The following is a 14,964-nucleotide window of genomic DNA, read 5'->3' as shown; positions in this document are numbered from 1 at the left end:
TTCCTGTGCCTTTGCGAGAGGGAAGTGGTGTGAAGTAACGTGGCTTGTGTATTTGATCATGCTCTTGTCAACTGTATAAGGAGACGATGTCTCTCTTGTGAAAATTCAAGCAATTCTGATCGCCTCCAAGCGCAGTATGAGGCAGGGTGTTCTTAGATTTTTTTAAGCAACTTTCAGCCTAATATTGTATTTGCGCAATTCTAGTGCGCCCCGGGGGATTATAACACACAGTCACATTACTGCCCAAATATCCATAAATATTGTCACGTGGTGGTGATGTTGAATAACATAGTAGTAGCAATACTGTGAAAGGTAAAACTACCTTTTTATTGGGCGAACCTGTGCCCACAAAACAGGCTACACTTAAAGCACAACGATAGCAGCGAACACAGTCGGCGATCGTCGAAAATCTGATCAGCGGGTCGAGCGCGTCAGCTTTTATACAGCAGTCGTCGAATGTTCCAGACTAATCGCTTGGACCCACCTGTCTTCCACAAAGTTCTACGCCATTCGCGTCACGCAATGAAATCAGATAACATAAGGTTCGGCGACAACAGACAGCGTATAGAAGCATCGATAACTTTCCAGAAACTTCGGATACATGCAGGCGCGTCACGCGCTGCGCGATAACATTTTTAGGCGGTGAATTGTGTCGCCCACTAAAGTACACATGTCAATACCCCCCTCTTAAAAAGCATCGACCCAATGCTGCAAACAAATGAAAGTAATAAAGAAGCACTCGTAGCAAAGAAAACAACAACATAAAGAAAGTTCGTCAGCGTCCGAAAAAGGCTTTAAGACGCACCACGAGGACCACTTGAGATCGTGCGCGGCGCCGCTGTGAATGCGAAATGCCGTGTGGCACAACCTCATAGTCCAGTGCACCAATACGTCGAATAACCTTGTGGGGTCCGAAATAGTGTCGAAGTAGTTTCTCACTGAGTCCTTGTCGGCGTATCGGGATCCATACCCAAACACGGTCGCCGGGCTGGTACTCGACGAAGCGTCGTCGGAGGTTGTAGTGTCGGCTGTCGGTCCTCTGCTGGTTCTTCATCCGCAGGCGGGCGAGCTGTTGGGCTTCTTCGGCACGCTGGAGATAGGTAGCGACGTCAAGATTCTCTTCGTCAGTGACGTGCGGCAGCATGGCGTTGAGCGTCGTCCTGCCGTAGACCAGCTTAAATGGCGTGATCTGTGTTTTTTCTTGCACCGCCGTGTTGTAAGCGAATGTTACGTACGGCAGGACGGCATCCCAGGTCTTGTTTTCGACGTCGGCATACATCGCTAGCATGTCGGCGAGGGTCTTGTTCAGGTGCTCCGTGAGACGATTCGTCTGCGGGTGGTAGGCAGTTGTCCTCCTGTGCCTTGTCTGACCGTATTGCAGAATGGCTTGGGTGAGCTCTGCTGTAAAAGCCTATCCTCTGTCGGTGATGGGGACTTCTGGAGCACCATGTCGCAGCAGGATGTTCTCGACGAAAAATTTCGCCACTTCGGCTGCGCTGCCTTTTGGTAGAGCTTTAGTTTCAGTGAAGCGGGTGAGATAATCCGTCGCCACGACGATCCATTTATTTCCGGAAGCTGATGTCGGAAATGGTCCCAACAAGTCCATCCCGATCTGAAAAGGTCGGTAAGGAGGTTTGATCGGCTGTAGTAATCCCGCTGGCCTTGTCGGTGGTGTCTTGCGTCGCTGACAGTTGCGGCATGTCTTGACGTAACGGGCGACATCGGCCGTTAGGCGTGGCCAGTAATACCTTTCGTGTATCCTCGATAACGTCCGGCAGAAACCGAGGTGCCCAGCGGTCGGATCGTCATGTAGGGCGTGCAGTACTTCTGGACGCAGCGCTGACGGAACAACAAGAAGGTAGTTGGCGTGGACTGGTGAGTTCTTCACGAGTAGGTTGTTTTGAAGCATGAACGAAGACAGTCCGCGCTTAACCCTTTTGCTGTCGGACCTTTCTGGCCGTGACGCACCCCCAGTGTCGGCTTGGTTTCAGGGAACGAGCATAGCAGGGAATGAACATAGCAATTTATTTTTGATTATGATTGGTATACAAATAACATAGTCAATGCAATATGCACATTTCAGTGTTCTGCAGCTGTTGTTAGCAAACATCATCATCATCATCAGCCTGACTATAAAATCTGTTCAACATCCGAGTCTGACGATGCGGAACCCTCTTCCTCGCATGCGACTCTGTCCGAGTCCGAATCCGAACTCGGCTCGTATTCTGAATCGGAATTCAGCCACCGCTCCAATGAGCAGACGAAGGTCTCGCGCGCTGAGCCATCCGAAAGTAACCGCGCGCAGAGTGGATGCGCTTTCAGTCGCCCACACAACGGAGAGAAATGGGACGTTGCGTGATCAAGAACACAGAGGGAGATGGAAAAAGGCTAAACAAAGTTCGAAGGGGTTTACGTTTACTGCTGCAAGTCGGAAGCGAGGGTGCGGCGAGAGAGCGAAAGCAGCAATCGAGTCACCCTTTTTGGAGAGGCAACGGCACGTGCACCTGAACTTGACGCGCCATAGCAGGCAACAGAAGAAAAATAAAAACCTTCAAACCAGCGGAGATGGCAGAACAACCCTTGAAAGGTCGTCCTGAAAGGTCCTTTAAGTTAGCTAGCCAACACAACGCGTGATGGTCGCTGACGACTTTGAATGGCCTGCCATATATGTAAGGGCGGAATTTCGCTGTTGCCCAAATGATGGCGAGGCATTCCTTTTCAGTCGTAGAATAATTGCCTTCCGCTTTTGACAGCGACTGGCTAGCATAAGATATGACCCGTTTATGGCTGTCTTTCTTCTGGACTAGGACGGCACCAAGACCTAGGCTACTGGCGTCGGTGTGGATTTCGGTATCGGCGTCTTCGTCGAAATGTGCAAGTACCGGCGGCGACTGCATACATTGTTTTAGTTCTTCAAATGCGTCGGCCTGCGGCGTTTGCCACTTGAACTCGGCATCAGATTTGGTTAGATGCGTTAGCGGCTCAGCGATGCGTGAAAAGTCCTTGACAAAGCGCCTGTAGTAGGCACACATGCCATGGAATCTACGCACTGCCTTCTTGTCGGTGGGTTGCGAGAACTTTGCGATGGCAGCTGTTTTCTGCGGGTCGGGGCGTACTCCGGATTTGCTGATGACGTGGCATAGGAACAGAAGCTCATTGTAAGCGAAGCGGCACTTTTCCGGCTTCAGAGTGAGCCCTGATGATTTGATGGCCTCTAATACTGTCGCAAGCCGCCTAAAGTGGTCGTCGAAATTTTCGGCGAAGACAACGACTTCATCCAAGTAAACAAGACACGTCTGCCACTTCAATCCTGCTAACACCGTGTTCATGACGCGCTGAAACATTGCAGGCGCTGAGCACAGTCCGAATGGCATGACCTTGAACTCATAGAGGCCGTGTGGCGTGATGAAGACGGTTTTTTCGTGATCTCTCTCGTTGACTTCTATTGGCCAGTAGCCCGACTTGAGGTCCATCGACGAGAAATATTTAGCGTTGCAGAGCCGATCCAATGCGTCGTCTATCCATGGAAGGGGGTACACATCCTTCTTCGTGATCTTGTTCAGTCGACGATAATCGACGCAGAAGCGTAGGGTTCCGTCCTTTTTCTTTACCAGGACTACAGGAGAGGCCCACGGGCTTTTCGACGGCTGGATGATGTCGTTGCGCAGCATTTCGTCGACTTGTTGCCTAATAGCTTCACATTCTCGCGTCGAAACTCTGTAAGGGCTCTGGCGGAGTGGTCGAGCGCACTCTTCGGTTATGATGCTATGCTTTGCAACTGGTGTTTGTCGAATCCTCGATGACGTCGAAAAGCAGTCTTTGTATCGTCGGAGAACACTTCTGAGCTGTTGCTGCTTGCTCATGGGGAGCCTTGGATTTACGTCGAAGTCTGGTTCGGGGACGATGCTCGGCGGGGTAGATGTGGCAGAATCTGAGAGGACAAAGGCATTGCTCGTTTCCAGAATTTCCTCGATGTATGCGATTGTCGTGCCCTTGCTGATGTGCTTGAACTCTTGGCTGAAGTTGGTTAGCATCACTTCCGCTTTCCCTCCGTGGATTCGAGCGATCCCTCTTGCGACGCAAATTTCACGGTCAAGTAGTAGATGCTGGTCGCCCTCGATGACGCCCTCTATGTCAGCGAGTGTTTCAGTGGCGACAGAAATAACAATGCTGGAGCGCGGCGGTATGCTCACTTGATCTTCGAGCACACTCAAGGTGTTGTGACCACGAAAGCTCTCCGAAGGTATCGCTTGATCTTGCGAAAGCGTTATCGATTTCGACTTCAGGTCGATGATTGCGCCGTGTTGGTTCTAGAAGTCCATGCCAAGAATGACGTCTCGTGAACACTGTTGGAGGATAATGAAGGTGGCAGGGTAAGTCCGGTCATGAACGGTAATTCTTGCCGTACAGATTCCAGTCGGCGTAATTAGGTGTCCTCGAGCAGTCCGAATTTGGGGGCCCTCCCATGCAGTCTTAACCTTCTTCAACTGGGCGGCAATGTGTCCACTCATTACGGAGTAATCGGCCTCTGTGTCGACTAAGGTAGTGACTGCGTGGCCGTCGAGAAGCACATCGAGGTCGGTGGTTCTTTGTCTGCCGTTGCAGTTGGGTCTTGGCGTCCAATCACGGCTGCGTCGTGTTGAACTGAAGCTGGAACGTCGCGTCGTCAAGTCGTCTTTCGTCGGTGTAGTCTTGGCTTCCTGACTTCGTCGGGACGGCGGCATGTCGTCATTAGGTCGTCGAGAGGATTTCTTCGTCGTCTTCGTCGGCGGCGGAGGATCTTCGTCAGTTCAACGAACAGCAACCGCACCTCCATCGGTTGCTGCTTTTAGTTTTCCGGATGTGGGCTCGCAGAGCGGCCCCGGGCGGGGCCGGTGTATGGTCGGCGACAGGTAGCGGCCTGGTGACGGCGAACGGGATGGTCGTCGAGGGCTACATTAAGTAGCGGCGAGGTCGGCGATGTCACGTGGGCACTCTCCAAGCTGTGGACGCGGCACGTTGACGGCGAACCCTCTCAGTCCCAAGTCGCGGTATGGGCATCGGCGATACACATGGCCGGCTTCTCCGCAGTGATAGCAGAGCGGGTGGTGGTCAGGGGCTCGCCAAATGTCCGTCTTCCTCGCGTAGGTGCGCTGGGCGACGGGTGGGCGTGCTGGCGGCGGTGGCGGACGAGATTGCGGCGTTACAGGGCGCGGTCGTGGTGGGGGGCCTTGACGGCGTGCGACGGCGGCGTAGGTCATCGCTCCTGGCTGGGGCTGCGATAACTGAGGTTGCACCTCAGGAACTCATAAGCGATCGCTGAACCTCATCTTTCACGATGTCGGCGATCGAGGCCACTTGAGGCTGCGACAAAGGCAGGACTTTGCGCAGTTCTTCGCGCACAATGGCCCTGATGGTCTCTTGAAGATCGTCGGAACCCAGTCCTTGGATGACGTACTGCGGCGTGAGCCCCTGGCAGTTATATTGCTGGGTGCGCATCTCCAGAGTTTTCTCGATCGTCGATGCCTCTGCAGAAAACTCAGCTACGGTCTTAGGCGGGTTACGAATAAGTCCGGCGAAAAGTTCTTGCTTGACGCGCCGCATCAGGAAGCGGACTTTTTTCTCCTCTGACATTTCCGGGTTGGCGTGCCGGAAAAGACGGGCCATCTCCTCCATGAAGATCGCGATCGTCTCATTTGGCAGCTGCACTCTGGTTTCTAGTAGAGCTTGGGCTTGCTCTTTTCGCACGACGCTTGTAAACGATTGCAAGAAGCCGCTTCGGAACAGGCCCCACGTCATTAAGGTAGCTTCTCGATTCTTGAACCACGTCCTGGCGGCGTCCTGCAATGCGAAATAGACATGCCGCAGGTTCATCGCTGTCTCAACTGTTAAACGTAGCGACCCTCTCATACGTCTCGAGCCAGCTTTCCAGGTCCTCAAATGTGGAACCACGGAAAGTCGGTGGCTCCCTGGGCTGCTGCAGAACTATTGGGGCTGCTCCGGCTGCCATTGGGGCTGTCTTCTTGGTCGTCTCTGGACGAACTTCTCTGACGATCTTCTTGGTCATCTCTGGTAGAATTCTGTGTTCCGGGGGCAGCTGCTGTAGCCGGCGGCTTGCTCGATGTTCCGGGACGGCGCTGGTGTTGTCTTTGCGGTCCGGGCTTAGATTACGGCTTGTCGGGGGCGTCCGGTACATGAACGTAAAGCACCTCCACCAGATGTCACGTGGTGGTGACGTTGAATAACACAGTAGCAATACTGTGAAAGGCAAAACTAGCTTTTTATTGGGCGAACCTGTGCCCACAAAACTGACTACACTTAAAGCACAACGATAGCTGCGAACACAGTCGGCGATTGTCGAAAATCTGATCAGCGGGTCGAGCGCGTTGGCTTTTATACAGCAGTCGTCGAATGTTCCAGACTAATCGCTTGGACCCGCATGTCTTCCACAAAGTTATTGTGGAAGACACGCAGGCGCTCTTCCACAATATTGTATTTGCACAATTCTAGTGCGCCCCGGGGGATTGTAACACACAGTCACATTACTGCCCAAATATCCATAAATATAACTTGCCACCGATTTTGTCGTGCACATTAAGGGGGGACCCTGCGCCTGAAAACTTTTTTTTTTAATTCTTTGTCGATTTTGATGAAACTTGCTGAGTTTATATATTTCAATGTGCTAGTTTTCAATATACATCCAGTTTTCTTGCGGAGTAAATATCTTTCCAGAAATTGAAGAAATTTAGCTTTATTGGATAATTTGCTTGGAGGTAAGCTATCTACCAAACTATACAGGGCATTATAAATATCGATATGATAATGATGTGGAACTAACAAATAGTGCAAATAAGCAAGTATGATGTTCTAACCTAATTTTCGTATCAAATGAGAACATTGCAAACTTCAGTGAAAGAAATCCATCTAACTGTTAAAGAACAAACATTTTAAAGAAATTTTATAATACATACAACAATGTTATCTCGTTTATTTGCACTCTACACAGCTTTGCGTTTCTGGAAAAAAAAGGAATTAGAGGGATAGCACAAGTAGAAGCAGAGATAATGCACCTCCAATACGGCATCATCATCAAAATTGTGGTTTTGAGAAAACAACAAAAAACATTTCACAACTGATATATTGAAAGAAAGCTTGAAAAAACGGCACCAAAGGCCATCAGTAGGCACTGGGTATAATTCATGGCTGTTTGGCCTTGCTGGTCGACGACATAGCATGCACTGCGAGTACGTTCACTTCAAAAGGATTACGCGTTTTCGGGCCCTCAATTCCCCGTGAGCTACTTCCCGATGCAAATTCACTGCAGATCTTGAAAACCGCAGTCAGTTTAGTAGCGAGACTGTAATCCTGATCGTACCGCACCACCTACACAGAACCACCGCAAGTGCTACACGAGAAAACGAAATTGTTCCTGCTGCAAGTCCGACGACACCGTACGGAGTAGTGGGCTTCGCGACCGAGGCTGTTGGACTATCGGCGGTTGGATCTTCAACAAAACACCGAATCTTTCGCTCCGTGGCCGTCGTAGATGCAATCTTGTCGAGCGTAGCTTTCTCACGTGCTCTCATCCACTTCCTCTTCAGTTACGACAGCCATGTTCAATTCTTATACGTGTAACCAGTGTGTGGATATGTGTGATCCGGCAAAGCAGTGAGGCGTCAACGTTCGGTGGCAGTACGTCTTCAGCGGCGAGTTGCCAGGTATCATGTGCCGACTGCGACAACAGAATCGCTTTTGGAAGTTTATTGCGTCTCGTACGTTTCCACCCGTAACGATTCACGGAACGAAACTTTCTTGGACCTCCAGCATATCCAGTGTCGCAGTCGTGAGGCTAAGACAAAATGGCGGCTGTTTTCATCGTTTGAGTGCTCGTGGTCCTTGGAGCCAATCATGACTCGCCATCTTGTTCACATGCTCAAACTGGCCAATAATAGCGTGTGTCGCGAATTTCTTTTTCTGTTTTTTTCATGACCACAGTGCCGGTAACGCTGCCAACCGACGAATAAGAAAGCCAGAATCGTGAGCTTTTGAATCATACCAAAATGGCGCTGGCAGAGGGTGTAGTTATCGAGTTATGTGTGACGATAATTGGGCGCGATTTTTTCCCAATTTAAAGGGCAATGCTTACGGATTCGCACCATTAGATCACGATAACAGAAGAACGATGCAGTATTTTGTAACCAAATGTCTGGGATAGGTGTGCAAATGCATCAGGAACGTGGAAAATAAGAATTGAAAATTGAATTTTGGGCCGATTTTCGGTCCCAAAGACACAGGTAATCCCTTAAGTAACGAAACCTGAGTCGATGCATACTGTGTTGAAACGATGTTATGGAACAACAAAGGCACACAGACACGTACACAGGTGAATCTTGGCAGCTGGTGGTCATCGAGTTCCGACAACACCTTCTTTTCGCCGTGTGCTGGCCTCAGAAAGTCATTTTTAGTACCGTTTAGTGCATTATAAATGCCGAACTTCCGGAGGCTCGTGCAACCATCATCTGCGGGAGGGCATTGCACTCCCTAAGAATCCACGTTGCGATTCCTCCGAGCGTCCCTTTCTTCAGACGGCTTGTTCGATGGCAGTGTGGCTAGCTACGTTGCATTGAGCTTTTTTTTTTTTAGTAAGACTGGGTTTCATTTTTGATTTTGAGTAGGATTAGTTACTATGGTAATGCGCATGCAAATTTGAACACACCTTTTATTAAAAAGAAGTGTGTGTTAGAATTGTGCAAATACGGTGAATTCCATTTTTTTTTACGTGAACAAGTTTTTCAGACTGTTAGATTTTTCGGACTATTTTTCAGTCCCCGCTACATACGAAAAGTCGGTCGGCGACTGTATTTAGAATGATTGCTAAGGCCGATCACTTTTCGGAATGCAGAACCATCGCTCGCCACTTGGTGTCAGGTTGCTTTAAAAATTCGGCAGTTGTCGAGTTTGCTGTGTAGCAGCAATACAACTCCTTTGAGTGGGTAAGTGTAAGAATTTTAACGGCGATCGACTCGATAACCGTGTAAAAGTGCCCGTGTGACCTGGCTCACACGGGCATTGTGAAACAATGCAGGGGAATTGAATTGTGCTGTAGTGGAGTTTGACCACTTGGGGTTCTTTAACGTCCGCCTAAAGCATGGCACACAAGCGTTCTTGCTTTTGGCTCCCGTTGTACGGTGGCTGCCACAGTTCAGCATTTTTCCCCGCAAGTGACCTCGTTTGAGGCCTGCAGACGTGTGGTGCACAATACAACTACATCTGTATTTTTACAAGCTGTTCTACAATTTCTTGCCCATTTTTCGTCACTGTGAGCAACACATTTTGAACTAAGTTGAGTCAGGTATGTGACATAGTTTTTGTTATGATCTGAACACGTAGTGTGGCGCATGTCTATGTGCAGCGGTGCCCGTGTTCCTGTCGGTGGCGGTGTTTGGGGGCATGTGCTTCGACCGCTCCTGGCTACAGTACCCAAACTACAACCACCTGTCGTGGGCTTACGCACTCGCCGTGGTCGCCTTCTTCTTCCACACACTTGCCGCCGTGATGCTGTTGGCAGAGACCTTCAAGGCCCGCGAGCGTCGGCGACGGGCCAACAACCTCATCTACAACATGCAACCCAGGTCCTGAGCTGATGCTGCTACTACCGCACGCTCGTCATCACTGCCGCAGTTTTTTCTTTTGGGGTGGGTGGGGTACGTGGTGGCATCACCATCTGGACTGGGAGCACATTGGCACGTGCATGGGAGCAAGAATTTAACAGCCACCGGTGCTGAGTTTGCTATTAAAAGTGAACCAGTTTCTTTTGTGTAACAGTGCAAAACTATTATAGAAGAGACAAAAGAGGACACGTGCTGCCTTGGGAGTGGTGTGGTTTACCAGACGACGTTGCCTTGACATAAAAAACAAAAGAAATAGCACAGCACGTATGCCCACACTCTCCAAGAACATTGTTTGATGAATTAATGGATAGTTTGTGTATGCGTACACCATCTTGCAATGCCATCTGCACAGCCTCAGTGATTAGGGCTTTAACACTGCATTGTTACACAGAAACAATGCATTAGAACAAACTAGCCAAGTCATTTAGTTAATTTGTTACCAGAGTGTCTGTAACGGTGAGGTTATTGAAGCAAGGGATAAGCAGTCATTCAATGGCTGTCACTGTTGACCCATGCATGTGCCATGGCTGCATCCAACAGGCACAGGCCAAGGTGTCACTAGCACGGGCATATTACCCCTGCCTCGAAAGTGATGTTCACTTGCTAGCACCACTTTCGTGCAAATGTGGTCATTGTATTTGCAGCCATTGAATCAATTTTTAGCAGCATCTATTCTTCCTGTTTGTTGCAATTATTTTGCTGACAGTAACAGGAAGTGTCGTTCTTGGTGCAGGCTGGCTGCACTGCAGATGATCTAGTGGCCTTAGCTAGATTATAAATGATCAATCAGCACAGCAGGGAAGTGCAGGGCTTGTTTAGTTATTTGCATTCAAGAATGTCAAGACTTCTAATATTGATTTGTTGTCACCCGGTGATTTACTGGCACAGGCAACAGTGATTGCAGACACACCCTGCATTGCCGCTGACTGTTAGCAAGTGCCTGTTACAGACGATAGATGCACTGCCAGCCTTGTGACATTTTCACATGTACCCCGTGAAGGTCTGGCTCTATCTGTCATGTTGTCCTTATAATACGAGATGAGTTGTAATAGTCTTGAAGTTGCAATAATGTTGGCTTCTCCGTGAAACATTGAGAACAAAAGGCAGTAAGCAAGATCTGGTTCTTCATTCCAAGAGAACAACTGTGGCACTTAGTGACTATTCTGTTCTATGGTAACCATCATCAGCACTTCCTGATACAGCCGACTTCTATTAATTCAACACTGGTCAGTTTACCTCGTGTATCAATTAATACTGTGGCGGAACTTTTCCCGATCCGTAAATGCGTGCCATGACCCACCGGTAGGTCACCTGCCACATCTGTAGATGGGTCGTAATCCTTTGGCAAATTGTGCTCCTTTGCCAGTTGCTAAATTCAAAAGCGAGTTTTGCATTTGGTGTCTGACAGATGTATTTCAAACATATTCGACTGCTTGGCCTCCTTGCGCACTTGCACAGTCAACCACACTGAACTAATCCATCAGCTAATATTGACGATGCTACTATGAAGCTGTCCGAGCATTTATTGCGCGAAAACAGACATGAGGCTGAGCTCAATGCTTCAGATACGATGTCTTGAAGTTATTTTAAATTTCAGCCAGGATTGCTGTGGAATATTGAACATTTTGTAGAGAAGCATTCATACTTGACTCTGTCGGATAAACTGTGCGCGCATTCGTACTCGTGCAGGTCACACTTGTCAGTGCATGAAGTTGAGCACCTGCTTCCTAGTACAGGGTGCTGACCACTACCGCAGAATATTTGTAGCACATAAAATTCTATTTCACTGCAAATCTTGAACTCGCATTTAAATTGAAACAGGACATTTCAAAGTTCTTGCATGTCCCAGTAAGCTTTAAGTAATGGAAGTTGACTGTATTTAAACTGTGGTAAACATCTGTTCTTTTACACATGAAAGCCATTGAACAAGATAGCCTTATACTGAAGTCATAGGAGTATTTGCTACTGATGGACAGTGAGGCATAACTGCAAGGTATTTTTGTGGAAAGCACAACACAAAATAATATGACGCTTTGCTTTCTTTCCAATTTTACTAAGTGCCTTGAGCATAATTTTTAGTACTTTTAGCACCTTAAGCATTGCCATTGTAGCATAGCATTGCAATGAGGCATTAGGCCATCTCGTATATCTCTACCACATGTACACCTTAAGTAGCATTTAATAAATATCACTGCACTTAAATATATGTATAGCCAAGTTATATATGAGTTTACATACAAACTGTAGAGAAGGCAATGAAAGCCACTTTCACCTTTCAACTGCAATTTTCATCACTTGGGTTTCTTTCTAATATTTACCCAGTCGAACCTTGTTACTGTGTGGCTATAAAGGGACACTAAAGGGGAGAAAAACATTTTTAGCCTTTGCCCTTCTACAAAACCATAAAACCAGGAACGATGCAAGCAAGAAAAATAGGTGGTGACACTGCCTTGAAGCATTAGCTTGCCATGTGTTGTGACAGCATCTGAATATTTTAGCAGTAAAGATAGACTACATCATATTCTAAGAGAGCCAAAGACAGAAATCTGCAATCTTTGAAAACTCTTACTGAGCTACAACGGTGTGAATGTTAAAATGTATTTTAAGTTCCATGATGTCAGACTGACATAACCACTGCAATTTCAACATTTACCCATTGCATTCACCCGGTTGAACCTTGTAGTGAAGGGTTAAAATGAAGATACAAAAATGACTTTGTTATACCTGAAATTTGTTGTAGGCATACATGCTGGTACCGGCGAAAAAAGTTTGCTTATTTTAAATTTACTTTGTCAAAGGGACCCTGAAACACCAGTCGAACATAGTAGAAAAAAGGTTCTAAAAAAAGTATCTAAAACATTGTAAAATGATCTGTCATAGAGACTGCTTCAAACTAGTGAGCCAAATAGTATTGCACTGCATGCAGCATAGAATTTAGAATTTTGTGTCTATAACGGTGAAAAATCCCTCGCTCTCACCTGCACTGTGTCGTCGTAACAAGCAATGAAGCCCACCAACAGCTACCGGCCAATTTCATGCATGATCGCAAGAGCATCCTCAGTAATACGCAATTGCTAATTTTGAGTTAAATAGCTCAAAACATTAACATCTGTGCAATCTCAAAAGGACAGGAAAATAATTGCGTCTTTGCACTGCCACTCTGCGCATAACAATTGCACTTGGCTGCGTCTGCAGCTCGTGGCCTCCGAGACAATGCGCTGCGTAGCGCAGTCTGCCGCAGATGCGACCGGGTGCCGTGGCCTTTTGCTGTTGCAGCACTCGACTGTTGGGCGGGGCTTCTCCGCTGTTTAGCTTTCAGCTTGCTAGCGGAGAGAGAGACAAGGCCTGGTATCGGTGCGATAACTCCACTTATAGTAGAAGGATTTGAACACTTTTTGCGAAATCGGATTCGTGAGAGGTCCTTTAGTAGTTAGGCCATTTTATGAGTAGTTACAAATATGTTTCGGGGCCCTTGTAAATCTGACAATTCGTTATATCTATGTTGAATTATACCGAGGTTCGATTGTACGTGAGCACATTTTGCATTCCCCTCGCATCAAAATGCAGCAACTGCAGTTGGGAATCAGACCCATGACCTTGTGCTCCGCAGCAGACAGCCACAGCAATGGAAAAAGATAATTTTTGCTGCCAGTTTTCTGTGCTAATATTTGGGCTTTTTTTGCTGCAAGAGAACCTTGGAAATGATACTGAAACAGTCTAAGATTATGTGATGCTTCACTTTAGTGTTCCTCTAGCGAGTCTGCCTGATCAATATTGTGCCACAATTCAAGCCATGTGTGTGTGTCTGCTGCAAAGTGTGCCACAGCTGTTGCGAACTTTTGTGCAATAACAGCTCTTCACTGCCTTCGAACTCTGCCCAGTAAGAAGGGAGAACGGGCTTGAAAGTCATTGCGAGTTGGGTTATGGATACTTAGCACAGAGAGCATGTACAAAATGGCATTTGTCACCAAAAGTAAGTAGAATAAGGTTATGCAATGATAGTGTGTTGTCATGCTACCATCTGAAACTTAAGAGGCAAATAATGGATGCCTACTGACACATTAGTTGAGCAGTTGCAGTGAGCGCCGTGCAGCCAGACGCCACTGGTTGCGTGACTGTGCCATGGCTAAGACAACAGGCACAGTCGCAAAAAGATGGGCGTGGGAAATGTCTGACTGAAATTTTGATTGGGCATAGCACATTCTCACTGTACACTAAGCGAGCAGTAAAGTTGTGTTTAATAGAATCAAACAAAAGTGATGTTAAATGTCTCAGAAGGCAAGCAATAAGAAAAGTGACCAATTTTAGTTATGTAGTTGTTCTTATGTGTTTCAGTCCCCTTACCTAAGGAGTACAAAGGCGGTCTGTAATAGTATATGACTCGGCCATGGGAACAAGGCTTGTATAAGCATGCAGCTAGTATATACATTTTTTTGACGAAAGGCGACTTCTTTAATTATCACAGAATTTCATTGTCATTTCAGCATTGTCAATATTGTGCCCTCATTTTGTCCATTATTTCTGTTACTCGCGTAAATAAAAGCCATGTGTGACACTCAATGAGATTTGAGCCAACGCTCATGCTTCATGCAACAAACGATTGAAGTAGAAAATAAAGAAGGCATCAAACAGTTATTAAGCAATGGTATCTTTTCCATCCAACTTGTGCACTCCTGTCTGACTACAGAAAGCACTAGATTTTATGGATGAGTAGGTTTTCAATAAAATGCACATACTGCTCCCTCTTCATTCATATATATATATATATATATATATATATGTTTGAAGAAACAAAGGAGCACACTTGCGAAAATTGTATCTTTTCATGTTTTAACGTTTCCATCGTGGCGCGACCTGAGAAAGGCCGTGCCACGGCCTAAACGTTGAAACATTAAAAGATACAATTTTTGCAAGTGCCCTCCTTCGTTTCTTCCACTACCTATGCACCGGACCTACAGAACTTTTCCTTAAATAAATAAAAAAAAAATGTATATATATATATATATTCGTCTTGCCTTGTATGTGTTATGTTCTCATGTGAAATTGTCATGTTGATGCAGTATCATGTCCATGCCTAAACTTTTCCTTTCTTTGGTTGCTCCTGTGGGCTTGCCTCTGTGCTCTCCATTCTCGCTAAGCCAAAAATGCTTGGAGACTTCATGGTTCGTAGCAGTCTTTGAAAACACTTGAAAATCCAAGGTCTTGAAATTCATATGCCTCAGTTTTATTTAAGTGCTTAAATATCCTTGAACTTCATCTTTCATTAAGCTTACAAAATTTTGCTTGGATCAAGAGGATCCAATTAGCAGCTGTG

General features: G+C 47.0%; 2 protein-coding genes across 5 annotated transcripts in view; one reads left to right on the top strand and one right to left on the bottom strand.

Moving 5' to 3' along the window:
* The window catches only part of LOC126538330 (uncharacterized), a 680,380-nt gene that overhangs the window by 420,567 nt on the left and 244,849 nt on the right, over positions 1-14,964 (bottom strand). The gene's annotated exons all lie outside the window — the stretch shown is intronic.
* The window catches only part of pck (Claudin superfamily protein pickel), a 43,985-nt gene that overhangs the window by 18,707 nt on the left and 10,314 nt on the right, over positions 1-14,964 (top strand). For all 4 annotated transcript variants that reach the window (XM_050185334.2, XM_055074803.1, XM_055074802.1 and 1 more), the window contains exon 4: positions 9,392-9,611. In XM_050185334.2, coding sequence (XP_050041291.1) covers positions 9,392-9,611 — 220 coding nt within the window. The remainder of the gene's footprint in view (positions 1-9,391; positions 9,612-14,964) is intronic.

Source organism: Dermacentor andersoni, chromosome 4, assembly GCF_023375885.2.
Source record: "Dermacentor andersoni chromosome 4, qqDerAnde1_hic_scaffold, whole genome shotgun sequence".
NCBI classification, from domain to species: Eukaryota; Metazoa; Arthropoda; class Arachnida; order Ixodida; family Ixodidae; genus Dermacentor; species Dermacentor andersoni.
The sequence above is the reverse complement of the archived record's forward strand: the minus strand, read 5'-3'. Positions and strand labels throughout refer to the sequence as shown.